The sequence below is a fragment of the Carcharhinus amblyrhynchos genome, chromosome 27, assembly GCF_965287045.1.
Source record: "Carcharhinus amblyrhynchos chromosome 27, sCarAmb.v2.hapA, whole genome shotgun sequence".
NCBI lineage: Eukaryota > Metazoa > Chordata > Chondrichthyes > Carcharhiniformes > Carcharhinidae > Carcharhinus > Carcharhinus amblyrhynchos.
The window spans coordinates 10,017,747-10,038,955 of record NC_137350.1 but is presented as its reverse complement, the minus strand read 5'-3'; the positions used below and the strand labels follow the sequence as shown (position 1 = coordinate 10,038,955).

General features: G+C 49.3%; 1 protein-coding gene across 1 annotated transcript in view; it reads right to left on the bottom strand.

The window, feature by feature from the left end:
- Positions 1 to 21,209, bottom strand: part of LOC145359337 (formin-like protein 1) — a 250,943-nt gene that overhangs the window by 46,900 nt on the left and 182,834 nt on the right. Inside the window, exons 9-14 of the mRNA XM_080213936.1 lie at positions 16,396 to 16,472; positions 13,961 to 14,054; positions 7,069 to 7,143; positions 5,616 to 5,726; positions 2,630 to 2,779; positions 96 to 197 (exon numbers count right to left, since the gene is read on the bottom strand). Of these exons, the coding sequence (XP_080070062.1) occupies positions 96 to 197; positions 2,630 to 2,779; positions 5,616 to 5,726; positions 7,069 to 7,143; positions 13,961 to 14,054; positions 16,396 to 16,472 (609 nt within the window). The remainder of the gene's footprint in view (positions 1 to 95; positions 198 to 2,629; positions 2,780 to 5,615; positions 5,727 to 7,068; positions 7,144 to 13,960; positions 14,055 to 16,395; positions 16,473 to 21,209) is intronic.

Sequence of the window (21,209 nt, the reverse complement as noted above, 5' to 3'; positions counted from 1 at the left end):
CATTCAGCTCTCATGGGAAGCTGGCAAGCTTACACGGTGTCTGCAGGGCTGGTCCCAGTCTAACACCGCGATGGTACCGCTCCTGGCACACTCACCTTGAGGCCTTCAACCTCTTTATGGGACTGTATCAGCTGTTTCTCCAGCTCTGCGATCTTCATCATGGAGTCATTCTCCGCCTCCTGGAGTTTCTCTGTCAACTGAACAAAGCGCAAGAGATGGCAATTAAAATACAAACGGCAAAGCACAGTCCCAGTGACCCAAAGTGTTAGTATGTCATTGAACAATCTCAGTTCCCCGACAAATTTACCCTCAAGGTTCCAGGCAAGAGAATGGACCTCAATTCCTCCAAACCTGAATGGTGTACGCTGCCTGAGCAGGCGGTGGAATCAGATTCAACAGCAACTTTCAAAAAGGGATCATATATATTTGAAAATTGGAAGGTTAGAGGCCTACTAGGAAAGAGTAGGCTCAGGGGCCTAACTTTGTCAAGGAGCCGCCATAGGCATTGTGGGCCTTCTTCTGTACTGTATGATTCCCAGAGGTGGGATCTTCTGGTCACGCCGAGGGTGGTCTCCTGCGGCGGGTTCCCCGGTGGCAGGATGGGTGAAACACGCAAGATGCTGCAGACCTCAGCGAGATCAGAAGATCCAAAGATGTGCGGGTTAGGTTGATGGGCCATGCTAAGAAATTGCCCCTTAGTGTATAGGGATGTGTAGGTTAGAGGGATTATTGGGTGTAATATATAGGGATATGGGGGTAGGGCTTGGGTGGGATTGTGGTCAGTGCAGACTCGATGGGCCGAAGGGCCTCTTTCTGCACTGTAGCCAGTGGGCTTTCTTTGGGAGGAAGGATTAAATGCCAGAAATCTGAAACATTAGCTCACTCCACCTCGAGGCTGCTCACGTTCGTTTTTAATCGAGGATGAGGCTAACAGGAAGCAGATTGTGAATTTAACTATTTTGATGAGACCGCGTTCCTTCATTTTAATCCTGATTCAATTTTAGCCACAGGTAGCCAGGCATCAGGAAATATAACAGGTGAAAGGAGGTGAAGAGGGCTGAATCCGTGAGGTACGTGCCTCTGCGGCACTGCTTGTGGGTCAAGTGGAGCAGGAAGATTTCCTCCCTGGCCTGGTGAGTTATCCAAACAAGGCCTTCAGCACCTGTCACATGTGTACGGCCAACACACCGCCACCAAACGCACCCCCCGCTCCCAAAGCCCCAGCCCCTGTTTACCACCATCAGTCCAATTGTGGTGATGCCCGAGTTACCCAACCTCAAAACACTCCCCCTGAGCTACTAAACAGGCCCTTAATCAGGATTTTTGTGCTCAAATCAGGACGCAACAAATGATAGCGACATTGTATCAGCACCCTTCTCAGCCTTTATCAGCACCGTTTATATTCCCTTTGTCTTTTTGTCTATGACAGCTCTGTCCCCCACCCCATCCCCACTCTTACAGTATAAATCTTGAGCCATTTCCCTTGTCTTCAGCTCTGAGTTTACTGCCCAAGCTTTCTACAGCCCCAGGGAGACAAGCTGCCCCAGGCTCGCCCTGGGAAGAGAGAGAGAGGAGGCCCTCTCCCCAGAGATTGGCAGGAGGATGCCACCTCATCATGCAGCAGGGCACTTCTCTCTTCAACAATCATCTCCCTCCACCTCCAGCCCCTCTTCTCCCCCCTCAGCTCCTGTTTCCGTTCCTCCCCTCGTGAACTGTCTGCCTCCAGGACTTTGGTGTCCTCCAGGCCACGATCTCTCGGATCCATGTAACGGAGAGAGGCGCCGACCACCACACTGATGCAGAGGGGATTGGAGGACACCATCTGACCACACTAGGCACTGGAAATTGTGCCCTCTGAGCCGGCGATGCCCATCGGTTGGCAAAGAGGGTATCTGGCGATACATCAGTGAGCAGCTGGCTGCTCCAGAGGTGTGTAGGATCTAATGGTGGCGAGATTCAGGCCCACACTGACCTTTGCAGTTACTGGCAGGGTTCGGTGCTCAATGGTGTGAAGTGGGAGGCCCTCGCTGACAATGTTTGTGATCAGCTGTGTAGAGAGTTGCAGTCTCCTTCAACACTGTTTCTCTGTGATGTCCGGATAGGTTTGTCTCTGTTGGTAGATCTTGGGCTGAGGATAGTGCCTCCATCTCCTTCATGGCCTTCAATCCCTTCCTCTGACCTCCTGCTGCCCAGCACCCTGCACTGCCCAGTCCAATGCCCTGCCCTGCCCAGCACCTGCCAGCCCAGTCCACTGCCCAGCCCAGCACCCTGCCCAGTCCTGCACCCTGCCCAGCCCTGCACCCTGCCAGCCCAGTCCACTGCCCTGCCCTGTCCAGCACCCTGCCCTGCTGGCACAATGGGCTTAGTAACAAGATTCATTACCTATTTAAATATAGCAGACGGGCTGCAGATATCGGTGCCCAGGGAGCCCAGGAGCGGGTGGGAAGTTGGTGGGGTGGGCACCTCGCCTATTTTATGTGCCTCCCCATCAGCAACACACCTGGTGCGGGCACGTCTCTCTCTCTCTCTGCCTCTGGTATAAGACACACTGTTTATCTCCTGTGGCTGGAACATGAATCACTGCCACCACACCAACCACCCCCCTCCTCTCAGACAGAACATGGGTTACCTGTGCTACTTGCTCCTGTAGCTCTTCGACATGTTCCAGCACTGCGTTCTTGGTCTCTGCATCCTCCAACAGAGCGCCCACATCAAACACGTTATCCAGATAGGCTTGGATCTGCACCTGCAATCTCTCACTTTCTGATGACTTTAGTTTCTGTGAACGATACAAGACGTTATTTTACTGGATTTCCCACAAACCTTCCCAAATCCCTTTGCTATTTTTAGCTATGGGAACATATCTGTTGATATGCAGGAGCTCTCCTCTTAACCTCATATATTTACCCTTCTAAGCGCTCTGACACGAAGGGACAGTTTAACACGGCCAATCAGCCTAACCCGCACACCTTTGGACTGTGGGAAGAAACCGGAGCACCCAGAGGAAACCCACGCAAGCATAGGAGAACGTGCAAACTCCACACAGACAGTGACCCGAGGCCGGAATTGAACCTGGATCCCAGGGAAAGCTTAGGGAGGAATTTTACATAAGCTGTAAGCATATGGATGGGAAGAGTCTCAACTATAATTACTACTCTATAGAAGTACAATATTCATTCTGAGCTATAAAGACCATGGGCAGTACAGTGGCACAGTCGTTAGCACAGCTGCCTCAGAGCTCCAGGACCCGGATTCAATCCCGGCCTCGGGTCACTGTCTGTGTGGAGTTTGCACATTCTCCTCATGTCTGCGTGGGTTTCCTCCCAGTGCTCCAGTTTTCTCCCATATGTGCAGGTGAGGTGGATTGGCCATGCTAAATTGTCCCTTACTGTCCCAAGATTTGTAGGCGAGGGGGCATTGGTGAGGTAAGTATGTGGGGTTATGGGGTGGGAGTGGGCCTGGGTAAGATGCTCTGTCACAGTGTCAGTGCAGACTCGATGGGCCGAATGGCCTTTATCTGCATTGCTGGGATTCAATGATTCTATTCTATGATTATATTGTCTTTCATATTAGAGTCATTGAGCTACAAGCAGCAGCACAGTGGTTAGCACAGCTGCCTCATAGCACCAGGGACCTGGGTTCGATTCCCGGCTTGGGTCACTGTCTGTGTGGAGCTAGCACATTCTCCCCATGTCTGTGTGGGTTTCCTTCGGGTGTTCCGGTTTCCTCCCACAGTCTGAAAGATGTGCTGGCTAGGTGCATTGACCCAAACAGGTGCTGGAATATGGCAACTAGGGGACTTTCATTGCAATGTTAACGTAAGCCTACTTGTGACACTAAAAAATAAACTTTAACTTTATTGCAAGAGATGGTAACTAAGGCCGGAATCTTCCAACCCTGCATCCTGGCAGGATCTTCCTGTCTTGCTGAAGTGAACAGGGATTTCAATGGCTCACTGGAAAACTCTGATTCTTTGCCAAAGCCTTCCAAGGCACCAGTGAGGCTGGATTTTTTTAAAATTATGTATTTTGGAGAATATTGTGTTATTCTGTAAAGAGGACTGTGGCTGGAATCTTACTGCCGTTCACATCAGCGGGATTTTCCCATCCCGCAGCAGTGAAGAGAGGTTTGGCTGGCCACCAAATTCTCCAGCCTCGCTGCAGCAGGAGCGTGGTGTGAAGGACAGGGAAGATTGTGCCCTGTGTGTTTGTGCCTGTGTAAATGATTTCCTTAAACTGAGGAAAGGTGAATGGAGATAACTTGTCTGGGAGAGTTGAGAGATGAAAGGGATGCTAAATACAATGAGAAGAGTGGATTATAAGTAAAAGGGTTGAACTTAGAAATTTCCATTCAGAGACAGATACGGACATTTTTCTTCTGTTGTTAAGTTTCAAAGGGGTGCAAAAGGATTTCACAAGGGAAATTATTAAACTTTAGATGACCCAAAAGGGGATGCAATAAGAAACAGATGAAAATATTTTACATTTTGGAAAGGTTAATTTCAAAGAATTGTTGAGGACAATGGGATCGAAGATGAAAGAGAAAAGGATCTTTAAGGAAAGATGCTGAGCTGAGTTGTGTTGGCTGTGTGGGGAAGACATCCCGGGAACAGTTCTGTACCGGGAGAAAGTATGAAGTTTGAATCAGGCATCCCATTGAAACAGCAAAGATTTTGTGCAGAAAGAAGTCTTGTTTCTGAAGATTCTTAGATTTCCACAACAAACTGGGAGCAATCAAGGAATTGTATGGTTTAATCTTAATAAAGTGACAGCAGTTTTGCCTTGGGCAATATTACTGGATTTGTATAGATCAAATATATAAGGGAGTGTTGCCAAGTAGTTTTTACTTAAATATTCTATCCAGGTGTTTTTATTTGGCGGGGGTGGGTGGGGGGGTTCGTGATGCTATTAACTGTGTAACTTTAATTTTATGTTTTTTTTGTTAATAAATCTTTTAAATTTATTTTAAAATCCAAAGAACGTTCCTGGAATTCTACACTACTGAGATTGGTTTCTTCTCATTTCAGAATACAAAACAAAGGTTATGATCAGTAAGACAAGTTTCCCTCTGGGATTTGGCTTGCTCAACAAATCGATGGGAGTTTTTGATTGAAATGTATTCTTATAGTACTAGGGCAGGTATCACAATACAAAAAATAGGTTGCAAAGGCAATTCAAAATATTCCTGGAGAAAGGGGGAGTAGGGGATGTTTGTAGGGGTTGTGTGGATTAAGGTTAATCTAAAAAACACAAGCCATGATGTTGATTGCTGATTCCAGCTCTTAAAAGCCACTGGTTCTTGTTTGGTGATCAGATCCAGTCAGTGTTATCCAGCGAGGATAGGCCTGTGAAATCCCCACGTCTAAGGTGAACCAGGGAAGTTACATTGCCATTGGCATTTAGGAGCGGGTTTTACTGTAATGCTCCAGACAGAGTGAGGGGGATTTTCCAGCTCTTTCCGCTGGCAAGATCCTCTGGCCCCCCCCCCAACAGTTGACCCCCTCCTCCCCCAATCCCCTCCAGCAAACACACTGCAAGGTTGGGGGGGTGGGTATGGGGGCGGAAGGCTAACAAATCCCAGCCAGTATCCTCAGTTTTCATTTTGTGCTCTCTTACCTTTAGATACTCATCCAGACCCAGCATGGTGAACTCAAACTGCAGATGGACCCGGAAGTTCATGTCCTCAACAGAATGCACGACAATGTTAATGAACTGCATACAGGCAACCTTCAGAGAGAGAGAGAGAGAGAGAGAGAGGGGAGTCACTGTACTGTGATCATAAAACCCATCTGGTTAGTGCTGATGCGGAGATGATCTAAAGGCAGTTCTAGAAAACCAACAAGATAAGTCTACGGTTATTCTTTGAAGTCTGGTATATTTAAACTGAGACTCAAAGTAATACATCACAGGCTGTGTACATGGCGCGCTCTGCACACCGTGTGTCCTGTACACTGTGTGCCCTGTAACTGTTTATATTGCACACTGTGAGCAGGGTCAGTGCACAGGCTCCAAGTGTGAGCAGGGTCACTGCACAGGCCCTGAGTGTGAGCAGCGTCACTGCACAGGCCCTGACAGTGAGCAGGGTCAGTGCACAGGCCCCGAGTGTGAGCAGGGTCTGTGCACAGGTCTCGAGTGTGAGCAGGGTCTGTGCGCAGGGCGTGAGTTTGAGCAGGGTCTGTGCGCAGGGCCTGAGTGTGAGCAGGGTCAGTGCACAGGTCTCGAGTGTGAGCAGGGTCAGTGTGCAGGCCCTGAGTGTGACCAGGGTCTGTGTGCAGGCCCCTGGTGTGGGCAGGGTCAGTGTGCAGTTCCTGAGTGTGAGCAGGGTCAGTGTGCAGGGCCTGAGTGTGACCAGGGTCAGTGTGCAGGTCTTGAGTGTGAGCAGGGTCTGTGTGCAGGCCCTGAGTGTGAGCAGGGTCTGTGTGCAGGGCCTGAGTGTGAGCAGGGTCTGTGTGCAGGGCCTGAGTGTGAGCAGGGTCTGTGTGCAGGGCCTGAGTGTGACCAGGGTCAGTGTGCAGGTCTTGAGTGTGAGCAGGGTCAGTGTGCAGGCCCTGAGTGTGAGCAGGGCCTGAGTGTGACCAGGGTTAGTGTGCAGGTCTCAAGTGTGAGCAGAGTTAGTGTGCAGGGCCTGAGGGTGAGCAGGATCAACATGCAGGCCCTGAGTGTAAGCAGGGTCAGTGTGCAGGCCCTGAGTGTGAGCAGGGTCAGTGTGCAGGCCCTGAGTGTGAGCAGGGTCAGTGTGCAGGCCCTGAGTGTGAGCAGGGTCAGTGTGCAGGCCCTGAGTGTGAGCAGAGTCAGTGTGCAGGCCCTGAGTGTGAGCAGGGTCAGTGTGCAGGCCCTGAGTGTGAGCAGGGTCAGTGTGCAGGCCCCGAGTGTGAGCAGGGTCAGTGTGCAAGGCCCACCCCAGGTGCACTGGCAAACTGGGTTCATGCTGATGGTTGATTATCCAGAACCTTGGGAAATAGATTTCTACATTCACTAAAGAGCCCAGTCCTGTTACAAATCTACCAAGGCTTTACCGAAACGGGCACTTGCGTAGAGCTCGCGATGTTCCCAACCCAATTTTTCATACCATGAAGTCAATATTGCTGTCCTCATTTCGGAAATATTCCATCAGCTTTTCAAACCGCACCTTCTCTCCGCAAACCTGGAGGGAGACAGAGGGAGTTAGCAAATTCTGCTCTGTACCACAACTCACCCCTCACTCAAACACAAATCCATACAATCTTATAATCTGGTGACATGGGCACAGTAAGAAGTCTCACAGCACCAGGTTAAAGCCCAGCAGGTTTATTTGGAATCACGAGCTTTTGGAATGCTGCCCCTTCATCAGGTGAGCGATCAGGTGACCCGCTGAAGGAGCAGCGCTCTCCATCTGGGCTGGGAGATTGATACATCTTTTACAAAACATTTTACTCCACTCTTAAAGTTACAAAACCAATGCTCAGAATGGACTGGGCAAAACCTCTTCCATCTCCTCGCTCCAAAAATCAAACCCAATTGAATTCAAATCATGGTCCCCACAGGGGAGACAAACAAGATCCAAGCTGACAAGATAAAGCATTGCGTCCCATCTTGGGTTTGATCTCATAGAATCCCTACAGCACAGAAGGGGTCCATTCAGCCCATCAAGCCTGAACCGACAACAAACCCACCCAGGCCCTATCCCCGTAACCTCATGTATCTGACGCTTGACTTTGGCTAAGAAGTGATGGTAGACTGATACACTGTTACTCACCACGTGACTGCAGCGCAGCAGTAGAACATTGCACTCAGGGATATCCATTGATTCTGTCTACGCTTCCCACTGCCTCGGCACAGAGGAGATGTCAGGGGTAAGTTTTTCACTCAGAGGGTGGTGAGTGAGTGGAATCGGCTGCTGTCGGTGGTGGTGGAGGCGAACTCGTTGGGGTCTTTTAAGAGACTTCTGGATGAGTACATGGGATTTAATGGGATTGAGGGTTATAGGTAGGCCTAGTAGGTAGGGATATGATCGGCGCAACTTGTGGGCCGAAGGGCCTGTTTGTGCTGTAGTGTTCTATCTATGTATTCATGTTATGAACAGTTCCTAGCTCAGTATAAATATCACAGTGGATAAAAATATTAGAAAATGAAAACTGGATGAGTTGCTTTTGGAATTGGTCAGAGCTCTATTTTCACAGAGACACTGTGGATCTTTAGAGCAGCGACTGCCAGCTTTGAACCAGAGAATCCCTGCCACAGAATCCATCGAACCGTAGGGACTCGCAGGTTCTAAGTTGCCAGAGGCTGTGAGACCTCATCTGCTGCTATAAAGATCCACAACGTCTTTGTGAAAATGGCAACCAGGGGGGGGATTTTCTATGAATGGAATGAGAAGTGTGCTAAATTCTAAAAACACATTCGCTCACTGGAGATCTGCAGTGCCTTCACTCAGCTAAGCTTCCAGGATGGCTCTTTGCTTTACTGGTGGGGGGTACAGCGTGATTTTATTCACGATAAGATTAATAAGAAGAGCAACCCTCTATCTAAAAATGTGAATGCTTGACTCAGAGTTTAAATCTCCACAGGGCTGTCTCTTACTCCACTCCTTCCCTGTGCCTGCTGTGATGGACCTGGGTCAATGGTAAAGCGCCATCGGAGGTGATGGGGAGAACAGAGGCCCGTTGGCACCTCGGACAGAGGACAGAATGGCACAGATAGTGACCATCCATCAGGAAGAGATGTTCATGAGCGGTAGGGTTCAGGTTAAGATTAAGGCGACCACATGGTGGCAGGTTGGCAGATTCGCCTGAATACGCCAGGACATCATCAATATACCCCCTCATCACCACAAACAACAACTTGTATTCACAACTTCAGCATTGTAAAATATCCCAGAGTGCAACTTTACCAGATAAATTGTTGTGGGTGCCGCCTTGATGGGCTGAATGGCCTCTTTCTGCACTGTCGGGATTCTGTGAAAGGGTGCCACCTCTGGGCGGATTAGGGGCGCTACCTCACAACAGTCTCTTTGCTGCACGTTCGATGTAATTCTTCTGAAGGTGTTGAATGCGATAATATTTCTCCTTGTTTTTACCCTGTCAACGGGTGAAATGGCAGCTCTAACGATAGCTAATGAACGTGAGGGCTTTGTTTAACCAGGACAGGCTGAAACAGTGACTGAGGTGATGAAGAGCTTGGCACTCAGATACATTCAGGCTCATTACGCCTCTTAATGCCACTCATCACTGCAGTTAATCCATTTTTAAACAAGTTCTGCTGCAATTCCCTCACAGCGAGTGCTTGCGGAAGAGGGGCTTACACTGAACCAATTGCGGCTGTACTCCGAACAAGCCCAGGGACCGAAGGAAAACAGTTCCCACATACAACTATCAGCAGAGGGAGCTGTTGCTCACTGTATGCATTGTCTGATAGAGATTGCTGACTACCAGGGGGTGGCCACGGAGATACTAGGTTAGCCCCCTGTACCCATTTACATACACACAGTACAGAGAAATATCCATTCTTGTTACAACTGTACAGGGCACTGGTGAGGCCGCAACTGGAGTACTGTGTGCAGTTTTGGTCCCCGCATTTGCGAAAGGATATATTGGCCTTGGAGGGAGTGCAGAGAAGGTTCACCAGGCTGATACCGGAGATGAGGGGGTTAGCTTATAAGGAGAGGTCGAATAGACTGGGTCTGTACTCGTTGGAGTTTAGAAGGCTGAGGAAGGATCTTATGGAGACTTACAAGATAATGAAGGGGCTAGATAGGGTAGAGGTAGAGAGATTCTTCCTGCTTAGAAAGGACACCAGAACTAGGAGGCACCACCTCAAAATAAGGGTGGGGGGGAGCAGTTTAGAACAGAGTTGAGGAGGAACTTCTCCACTCAAAGGGTGGTGAATCTCTGGAATTCTCTGCCCGTTGAAGTGGTGGAGGCTACCTCGCTGAATATATTTAAGTCACGGGTAGATAGATTTCTGATAGATAAGGGAATTAAGGGTTATGGGGAGAAAGCGGGAAAGTGGAACTGATCTACTTCAGATCAGCCATGATCTTACTGAATGGTGGGGCAGACTCGAAGGGCTAGATGGCCTACTCCTGCTCCTATTTCTTTAGTTCTTATGTTCATTACTTACTAAAAACCTATTGCAAAGCACACACAACAGTCAAAGAAGAACACTGGGACTCCCTGCTTTTTGTCTTACCACCAACCAACATATAGGCATCGAGGTTCAAAATCGCATGCCACGTAAATATCTGTATTCAGATCACAGAACTGACTATAGAATCATAGAATCCCTATGTGCCGAAGGAGGCCATTCTGCCCATCAAACCTACACCAACCACAATCCCACCCAGGCCCTATCCCCGTAACCCCACATATTTACCCCGCTAATTCCCTTGACACTGAGGGCAATCCAGATCATAGAACATTACAGCACAGTACAGGCCCTTCGGCCCTCAATGTTGCGCCGACCAGTGGAACCAATCTAATGACCCTCTAACCTAAACTATTCCATGGCCAATCCACCTAACCCGCACATCTTTGCACTGAGGGAGGAAACCGGAGCATCCGGAGGAAACCCACGCAGACACGGAGAGTTTGCACAGAGGCTGGAATTGAAACTGGGTCCCTGGCACTGTGAGGCAGCAGCGCTAACCACGGTGCCAAGTGCCACCCATAAAAGGGCAGGTACTTTGTTGTAAATAGCAGAGGGTCTGGAGCACTCAGAACAGAGTGGTAGACACCTACATTGTTAAACACTAGGCTAAGACTTACTGTGTGAGAAAATCTGCTGAACCAAATCTTTATATTCCCTGACTAAGCTGCTATGCGACTGTGTGATATGATCAATTTCAGTTAACAGAACAAGATAAAGCTATCAATCTCTCCAAGAATGCCCGAGTCATCACAAACAGTGAAATCTTTTATGTGCGCCGTGTTTCATATCGATTTAGTTTTCTGATGAAGAAGAAAGGTGATACTGCTTTGGAATTACATCTCTTCTATCAGCATTTACAACTCAGACATTGGGTCCAACTGCCCCCATATTGCTGCAGTAATGACCACTCTTGCACAGAGTGAGACTAACTGCAGATGAGCAACATTCCTCTTCAATGGATTTATTTCCTGTAAAAAACTAATTGAGAAAGGTCAAGGCAACATCGCAGGACACCTGGGAAAGTGTTTAAGTGGGAATAGGGAGTAAGGGGCAATAGCTACAGGATTGGGAAAAGGTAACGCCAGAATGGGCTTTTCATAGACTCCTACAGTGCAGGAGAAGGCCACTCAGCCCATCGAGTCTGCACCAATCGCAATCCCACCCAGGCCCTATCCTCACAACTCAGTGCATTGCCCCTTAGTGTCCTCTGATACTAAGGGGCAATTTAGCATGGCCAATTACTTAACCTGCACTTTTATGGGCTGTGGGAGGAAACTGAAGCACCAGGAGGAAACCCACGCAGATACGGGGAGAACATGCAAACTCCACACAGACAGTGACCCAAGCCGGGAATCAAACCTAGGTCTCTGGCGCTGTGAGACAGCAGTGCTAACCACTGTGCCACCGTGCTCCCCTTTAAAAGCAAGAGGAATGTAGCACAGTGGGGAACAGAGAGTAGCTACAAGGAGTGATGGAGGGGGAGAAGAGCGAGGCTGGTGAAGGTTGACCCCATAGTAGGAAAGAATGAGCTAGTGGAGTTTAATTTCATTGCTACCCATCAGGATGCAGGACAATGATGAAGATGTTGGATAGTGTTCGGGGAAACCAGCCCCCAGCGCTTTATACAACAGTTAGCACCTTAGGATAAAATCACTGGGTTGTATTCCATGGGGGCTGTGGATTGCTTACCAGTCCAGCCAGGAAGGAAGGCACAGTGGTTAGCACTACAGCCTCACAGTACCAGGGATCCAGGTTCAATTCCAGCCTTGGGTCACTGTGTGTGTGGAGTTTGCACGTTCTCCCTGTGTCTGCGTGGGTTTCCATTGGGTGTGCCAGTGTCCTCCCACAGTCCAATGCGTACGGGTCAGGTTGATTGGCCGTGTTAAATTGCCCCTTAGTGTTGAGGGGCCAGCAGGGTAAATACGTGGGGTCATGGGGATCGGGTGTGGGTGGGCGGTGCAGGCTCGATGGGCTAAATGGCCTCCTTCTGCTCTGTAGGGATTCTATGATCTCTGAAATATGGTCACGAAAGGACCAACTTCTAACAAGCCTGCCTCGCGGCTATAAAATCTGGGGTGGGATGAACAGTCTGAGAGTTGGACTTCCATCCCTCAGTGGACAGGAAGTCCCGTGCTGGGGAGCTGCCAATCTAATTGGCCATTAGCTCCAGTAATGCCAGCAGCGCCAGAACTCAGTAGTGGACACTGCTGGAACTGCAAGGTGGGCCTGGGAAGAGGATCATGGTGCCCAGAGGCAGGTAAGTCCAGGGATTTTAGAGTGGGTTCGGATTGGAGATTCTGGGGAGCAGGGAGAAGGGCGGGAGGGTGGTAGGTTTTGGAGGGCAGGAGGGGAGGGAAACGGTGTGGGGAACATCTTGGGGAGGGGTGTATCCCCTGATAGATCAGCCCGCCCTTCCCTCCTACATTCTCAAAGAGACCAAACGGAAATAGCCATTGTGCTGTGGACTGCCAGTCCAGTGTTGTATGGCAGTGAGCCAGGTTGGGGCCCCTTAGCTGCTACCTCACTGGGCAGCCAGGGGGCGTCAGTGGGCCTTACCCTGGATGGCCTAGTGGGTGCCTTACACAGCCCTCAAATTATGGGGAACAGGTCGGGGCTGTGCAGGAAGGACTAGACACATGAATGTATTCTAGTCAGTTTTATCTAGGAACTGAACAAGAGCAGGCTGCATTACTAAACTCCAAAGCGTGTAGTATTTTTGCCAAGTGCCAGCTGTTTATTTGACTAAAGTCATTCCAGGCATGGTGGTTAGGAAGCTGCAGTGACTTCAATACACCACCTGCCTCTCCCTATTATAGGGGACACTGAACAAAACCCCACACTCGATAGCAGGCAGGGCCCAGCGAGCTGCAACATTCAGAGGACCAATCTCGAGAATGCCCACCTGTTCGCAGTGACTAATTCGAATGTAACGGGACCATCCATGAATGCCAAATATTGGCAAAGAGGCACATTCCAGAGGTCAAAGGTGAAGTAAAGTGGTTGAGCGGCGAGGCCCCTCGCTGTGGGCTTTCTTGCTGCAGGAGGGGGATCTATCAGGTGGGTTAATGCCTGGACCCCAGGTTTCAAACAGCTGCCTGAATACTCATCATTCCAACACACTGACTCGGACTGAGACAACTGGTCTGGAGTGGCTGTGTGAGCCACAACCAGCCCAAAAACCTTTCTCTGTGGGAAAAAGGACTGCCTGACAGATCTGCGTGTCATTCTTCTGGTTTTCTTTGGAGTCTACAGAATGAAATCTGGTGCAGAGCGCAGAATGGCCAGTGAGCTTTTTGGTCTGGGTTTTCTGTGGAGTCAGGGAGACTCCATGGATGAAGTGAAAATGGCTCCCGGCCCCATTCCTGAAGTTTCAGGAGTGCCCCTCCAGAACGCCGGAACTCTCCACTCGTCTGACGAAGGGGTGAACCCCGAAAGCTTGTGGGTTTACTATCAAATAAACCGGCTGGACTTTAATCTGGTGTTGTGAGACTTCTTACTGTGTTTACCCCAGTCCAACGCCGGCATCTCCACATCATTCCTCCCACAGTCCAAAGATGTGCAGGTTAGATGGACTGGCCATGCTAAATTGACCCTTAGCGTCAGGAGGATTAGCAGGGTACGTGTGTGGGGTTATGGAGATAGGGCCTGGGTGAGATTGTTGTTGGTGTAGGCTCGATGGGCCGAATGGCCTCTTTCTGCACCGTGGGGATTCTATGAAATTGGGTTTGATCCTCAGGAACAAACACGGGAGACATTTGTCAGGAATTGGTGGGATTCTGACCATTACAGGCCTCACAGACACATCTTGGAGGAAATTAGATGGCAAAGCTTGCTACCTCTTTGAAGTTCTCAAAAGCTGAAAGGATGATGTCATGTCCTCCTCGTACCAGGCACACTGCGGCCAGCAGCTCCAGCACCAGCGCCTTGGTCCTGCAGAAAGATAGCACCAGGTATTCAGCACACACTCAATCGCATTAAACAGCAAACAGGGGAGTGCATTTACCTACAAGGTCCAGGGGGGCAGCACGATAGATACTTTACCAAGAAATTGTTTGAGGATTTTTTCGCGGTTTGCTTTGTAAATATTCATTCTGGGGTCGCAGATATTTCAGGCAACGCTGATAGTCATCACCAAATCTAACCTCCCTCTCGAGGTTAGTGACGGAACAACTGTGCTGCCTGTGATGAAAGTACACTCACAGCGCTGTTAGCGGACAATTTCACTGCAATGTGTTGGAAGCTTTTTCAATGTCCAGTCCCTTTCCACGTTGTTGAGTGCTCGCTGCGTGGCATTTAAATGAAACAAGGCCAGCGTGATACCTTCTGGGTTGCTGTGCGCCTGCACAGATTACCAAAAGCATTACTAAATAGGGACTTCCAGCATTTTGACCCAACAGCAATGAAGGAATGGTGACATGTCTGTGATTCAAGATAGTGTCCGACGTGAGAGGGATAGTTGAAGATTGTGTTCCCTCATCCTTCTAGTGGTTAAAGGTCGCAAGTTTGGGAATTACCCATGTAGATACTACATGGTACAGAGGATAAGAGTAAGGAGGTAATGCTTTGGAGTTGTATAATGTTGGTTAGGCCACAGCTGGTGTACTGTGTGCAGTTCTGGTCACCTCACTGTGGGAAGGATGCAGTAGCACTAGAGGGGGTACAGAGGAGGTTCACCAGGATGTTGCCTAGGATGGAGCGTTTGAGTTACAAGGAGAGATTGGATAAGCTTGGATTGTTTCCTTTAGCACAGAGAAGGGGGGACATGATTGAAGCGTATAAGACTATGAAGGGTATGGACAGGGGTGAGTAGGGAGCAACTGTTCTCCTTGGTTGAGGGGTCAGTCACGAAGCGGGTGTAGTTTTAGGGTGAGGGGCAGGAGATTCAGAAGGGATTTAAGTAAAAGCTTTTTCACCCAGAGGGTGGTAGAGATCTGGAATGCACTGCCTGGGAAGGTAGTGGAGGTTGGAAATCTTACAGCCTTTAAAAAATATTTGAAAGAGCGCTTAAATTATAATATTCAAGGATATGGGGACAAGTGCAGGAAAATGGGATTAGCGCGCTATTAGTGGTAGATATTGTCAGTGCAGACTCGATGGGCTGAAGGGCACTATGACATGCTGTATACCAGTGGTGGGGGAGTCTGCTCCAAATGGTGGATTGGTTGCTGATTAAACAGAGCTATTTCTCCTCAATAGTGTCACGCATTTGGAGTTGGAAAGTGTGACAACCTTTGGGACCAATCACTCCATGGCCTTCCTGATGCCAGGGGAGAAGAATCCTCAGCCCTCAAGCCCAAGTTCATCGCTGGATATGGAAAAATGAGGGGGGGGTGGTGAGGGTTTGGGCGCCATATTGGAAGAGTGCCCGGGCAGTTACCCAGTCCTCCCCCTCAGCCTGCCCCCAAGGCCCACTCTCTGTTCCAACCTTTTATACCGAGCCCCTTCCAACCTTTGTTGATAATGTTGAGAGTGAAGTCTTAAGGTGGAAGCAGTATTTACTGACCTCATGGAAGAAGTGGAGTCCACCAGGTGCAGACCACAGCTGGAATGTCCGAATATTCCACCGGGTTGGCATGGGGGGGGGTAGTGGTGGTCTCAGTTTGGGGGGGTAGCTTAGTTCCAGTGAGGTGGCCTTTCAATGAGCTTGAGTGAGACGCTAATGTAGGCAAAAGGACCTCCCGACTTCATCAGGGAGTCTAACCTGTTTTCATCTCACCTTTACGCTCCTGAGAACAGGGTTCGGACACTTTGCCCTCACGCCGGGAAACTGATATTCGGCTTCACGCCAAAGTGGATTCCCCCTCTCCCCCCCAACCACACCCCCGCCACGCTTCCCAGGGCACAGGAAGATTCCACTCAGAGTCTGCCTTTAGCGCTGGCTCGCTTTGCCATTTTGTACCAGTGCCCACACTGGCATGAGAATAACCTTTACCCTCGTATGGCCTCAGTACGGTCACCAGGGGCAAAGTGGTTAATTTGTCATCTGCACAGGACATAGTGAATTGATGACAAGCACACTGTGTGCATGCTTGATTCTGGGACCCAGTAACACTGCGTTCCCCGAACACAATTAATCTCGATTCCTCTGGGTTAAAGAGGAAAGGAGATAAACTGATGGGAATTCCCAATTCCTGATCCCTATCCCGGAGATTTCTGGTTGTGAATTGATCGCAACAAAACCACCCATCGACAATATATTAGCCGGGCTGGGATGGCTGTGATTAGGATCTCGCTGATAACTCATTTTTCCGAGTGTCCCAGAACCTCTCACCTTGCACTCCTGTTATTCAGGCTGAGGGTGATCTCGTTCACGCATTGTTTGTGTTCCATCACCAGGGTGAATCCGGACTGGAAGAGAAAACACAGCGGAGAACAGTGAGAGCGGACAACAGTGAGAGGGGACAACAGTGAGCGGGGACAACAGTGAGAGCGGACAACAGTGAGCGGGGACAACAGTGAGAGCGGACAACAGTCAGCTGAGACAACAGTGAGAGCGGACAACAGTGAGAGTGGACAACAGTGGGAGCAGACAACAGTGGGAGCAGACAACAGTGAGAGGGGACAACAGTGAGAGGGGACAACAGTGAGCGGGGACAACAGTGAGAGCGGACAACAGTGAGAGCGGACAACAGTGAGAGCGGACAACAGTCAGCTGAGACAACAGTGAGAGCGGACAACAGTGAGAGTGGACAACAGTGGGAGCAGACAACAGTGAGAGGGGACAACAGTGAGAGGGGACAACAGTGAGAGGGGACAACAGTGAGCGGGGACAACAGTGAGAGCGGACAACAGTCAGCTGAGACAACAGTGAGAGCGGACAACAGTGAGAGTGGACAACAGTGAGAGTGGACAAAATTAAGAGCGGACAACAGTGAGAGTGGACAACAGTGAGAGCGGGGACAACATTAAGAACGGACAACAGTGAGAGTGGACAACATTAAGAGCGGACAGCAGTGAGAGTGGGCAACAGTGAGAGTGGGCAACAGTGAGAGTGGACAACAGTGAGAGCGGGGACAACAGTGAGAGTGGACAACAGTGAGAGTGGACAACAGTGAGAGCGGGGACAATATTAAGAGTGGACAACAGTGAGAGTGGACAACAGTGAGAGCGGACAACAGTGAGCGGGGACAACAGTGAGCGGGGACAACAGTGAGCGGGGACAACAGTGAGCGGGGACAACAGTGAGCGGGGACAACAGTGAGCGGGGACAACAGTGAGCGGGGACAACAGTGAGAGCGGCACCTTGTGCTTGGGCTTGTTCAACATCAATAGGGGAAAAAAACAAGGACATTGAAATAAAAACAGAAAATATTGCAAATGTTTCACATGTCACTCAGTATTTGGAAATTGAAAGCTAGGATGAGGTTTTCGGTCTGGGCCCCAAAGACAGGCAAGTTCTAAAAAAAAGGCAGGTAATATTGGTTTACAATCCTTTCATTTCGCAGAAGGCCCAAATTCAAGTTTTAAAGTTTATTTATTAGTGTCACAAGTAGGCTTACATTAACACTGCAATGAAGTTACTGTGAAAATCGCCTGGATGCCACACTGTGATGCCAGTTTGGATACACTGAAGGGCAATTTAGCATGGCCATTGCACCTAACCAGCACATCTTTCGGACTGTGGGAGGAAACTAGAGTCTCACTCCACCATAAGATTTCATTGTGTTCTACACAGTTGCATAAGCGATGAGCTAAACGGTTTCAAGTTTTAAAATTTATTTATTAGTGTCACAAGTAGGCTTACATTAATACTGCATTGAAGTTACTGTGAGCACCTGGAGGAAACCCACGTAGACAGAGGGAGAACGTGCAGACTCTGCACAGACAGTGACCCAAGCTGGGAATCGAACCCGGGTCTTTGGCGCTGTGAGGCAGCAGTGCTAACCACAGTGCCACCATGCCGCCCCATAGGCAGATAAGACTGTTTCATTTTGTAAAAAGGCCCAACGTGCAATGCAAAGGAATGTCAAATGTAACTATCGTGATTATCCCCAATAAACTCCCCCTTTTCGTTTTCATTGCAGGAGAGTCTGCTGTTCCATTAGGTGAAGTAGGCCAGAGATGCTGTATAGCCTCTTCCTATCCCCAATTTAAATTATATTTTATTTCACGTTTACCTTCTAAGGAAAATGTTTAGCCTGAATTTATTTTTGCACATGGTAAGACACGTGACCTTATTGGATTTGAATTGCTTCCAACCTTCAGGTGCACTGCAGAGGAAGTTAATTATGGCCCATTTTGGCTGCTTGACCATGACATTGAGGTAGGAAGGCCCAATAAACCAACCTAAAACTGAGCAAGCTGCCAGTACCATAGTCAGGGGACTTCAAAGGGGTCTGCTCACACCTGCAGCTTCTGACAGGGAGAAAGGAAAATCTCTGCGGTAGAGTGGAGCACTGCAATGATTTAAAATCCAGTCAGGTCACCAGGGGTCATGGAGATTAAAGTGACCTGGCCACTTCAGAATTTCCCCAGCTGACAGGCTCCTAATTCGTGTACCCAGCTGTGGGTGATGGTGCACAGGTAGGTGAGTGTGCAGTCAGTAAAGGGTTGGTTATTGGGTACATGGGTATGAGGGTATGCGCACATATGTGTGTGAGAGTGTAAGGGTGGGAGTGGATATACAAAGGTGGTGTCTGTGGCTGTGTGTAGGAACATGTGTTTGTGTGGAGTGTATGAGAGTGTATGCGTGCGTGTGTGTGTGTATGGATATGAATGTGAGCACATGTGCATGTGTATAGGTGTATATGAGGATGTATGCAGAAAGGTGTGTGTATGTGCATGTGTACCAGCGGGTATATCTGCTGTCACACACTTACTGACACAGCGAAACAAAGACCCAAAAAGGTTGGGAACAATTCAAATCCAGTAAGTTCACATGTCTTACCATACTCAAAAATAAATTCAGGCTAAATCTGGCATGGTTAGCACTGCTGCCTCACAGCGCCATGGACCCGGGTTCAATTCCGGTTTGGTTCACTGTCTGTTTGCATTTCTCCCTGTGTCTGTGTGGGTTTTGTCCGGGTGCTCCGGTTTCTTCCCACAATCCAAAGGTGTGCGGGTTAGCTGGATTGGCCATGCTAAATTGCCCCTAGTGTCACAGAGACTAGCTAGGGTAAGTGCATGGGGTTAGGGCCTGGGTGGTATTGTGGTTGGTACAGACGCGATGGGCTGAATGACCCCCTTTTGCACTGTAGGATTCTATGATTCTAAACATTTTCATAGAATCATAGAAACCCTAAGCGCAGAAAGAGGCCATTTGGCCCATTGAGTCTGCACCGACCACAATTTCACAGGCCCTACCCCCATGTCCCTTCACATTTACCCACTAATCCCTCCAACCTATGCATCTCAGGACACTAAGGGGCAATTTTAGCATGGCCAAACAACCTAACCTGCACATCTTTGGACTGTGGGAGGAAACCGGAGCACCCGGAAGAAACCCACGCAGAGATGAGGAGAATGTGCAAACTCCACACAGACAGTGAGCCGAGCCGGGAATCGAACCCAGGTCCCTGAAGCTGTGAAGCAGCAGTGCTAACCACCGTGACGCCCCATTTTCTCAGAAGGTAAATGTGAAATAATATCTAATTTAAATTGGGGACAGGAAGAGGCCATTCAGCATCTCCGGCCTGCTCCATCTAGTGGAACAGCAGGTTCTCCTGCACTGGAAAGAGGGAGTTTACTGGGGAACAATCACGAATGTCACATATTGTAACTTCCAAATGATTTTAAGCACTTGATCAGCCCGGAGACAGCGAATGCCAGGAATGTGCTAATTGCTTCAATGCAACTCACAGAAGCTTCACTCCAGTTTCAGCACAATTGGAAATTGCTGAACTGGATCTGGGTTCTCCAGAGGGCAAATATTTGCCAGCTTTGATAACACTGCATTAAACAGAACCTGTTCCCAATTAAACACCATCAGGACGTGCGATTTAACATCCTCACTGTCTGGCATTCAATAATTCCCTTTCGTTAGAAAGCCTCGAGGGAGAGGGAAAGGATTTAGTCCAGTAACACTGCCTACATCCCGCTGTGAAGGTTCGAGTGGCTCCAGTCAACGCTGTGAGTTTGTTGTCTGCAATAATCTCGGACGTGGTGGCACCCAATAACTTGAATCTGTCCAGGAAAACAAACAAGTCCCAGGACGGGAAGATTTAAAACTGATCAGCGGGACTAAGCTGAACTGTGGAGGAGGGAATCATAGAACCCTACAGTACAGAAAGAGGCCCTTCGGCCCATCGAGTCTGCACCGAACACAATCCCACCCAGGCCTACCCCCATATCCCTACATATTATACCCGCTAATCCCTCTAACCTACACATCCCTGGGCACTAAGGGGCAACTTCTTAGCATGGCCAATCAACCTAACCCGCACATCTTTGGACTGTGGGGGAAAGCCCACGCAGAGACAAGGAGAACATGCAAACTCCACACAGACAGTGACCCGAGCCAGGAATTGAACCCAGGACCCCGGAGCTATGAAACAGCAGTGCTAACCATTGTGCTACCGTGCCGCGTGGGGAAGAGGTTACAGGTAATTGAAAAGGCAAATTCTGAGAGGGTTTTAAAGTTGGAGAGAGGCAGAGAGAGCTCGGGAGAAGGAATGTCAGCTGGTGAGGCTGAGGTCTCTGCCACAGAGGGACGCAAAGGCTAACGGCTGGAACTTTCCGGTTGCTTATGTTGATGGGACCTTGTGGTTCCACTGGCAGCGCAACCCCTGCCGTGGGTTTTCCAGCAACAGCGGGTGGGGTTCAGTGGGAAACCCCAACGGCAGCAGTCGGACCAGAAAATCCCACCGACGGACAACGACGTGCTGCCTCCTGCCACAAGACCATCACTGCAGGGAGGCTGGAGAATCCTGCCCAACATAATCGGCATTAGACTTTGATGAAGCGCAAGGATAAATAATTCAAGGAATATTTTACTCATTGCAAGAGTAGATTGTGGTCCCAGAGCTATTGATTGAGTCGCTGTTTCGCAAATTAGCCAATTAACAGCTTTGGGAACCAATCACCAATTGGAATAGGGGATAGTTTGCCCCTTGTGGGCATGGTGGCATAGTGGATAACACTGCTGCC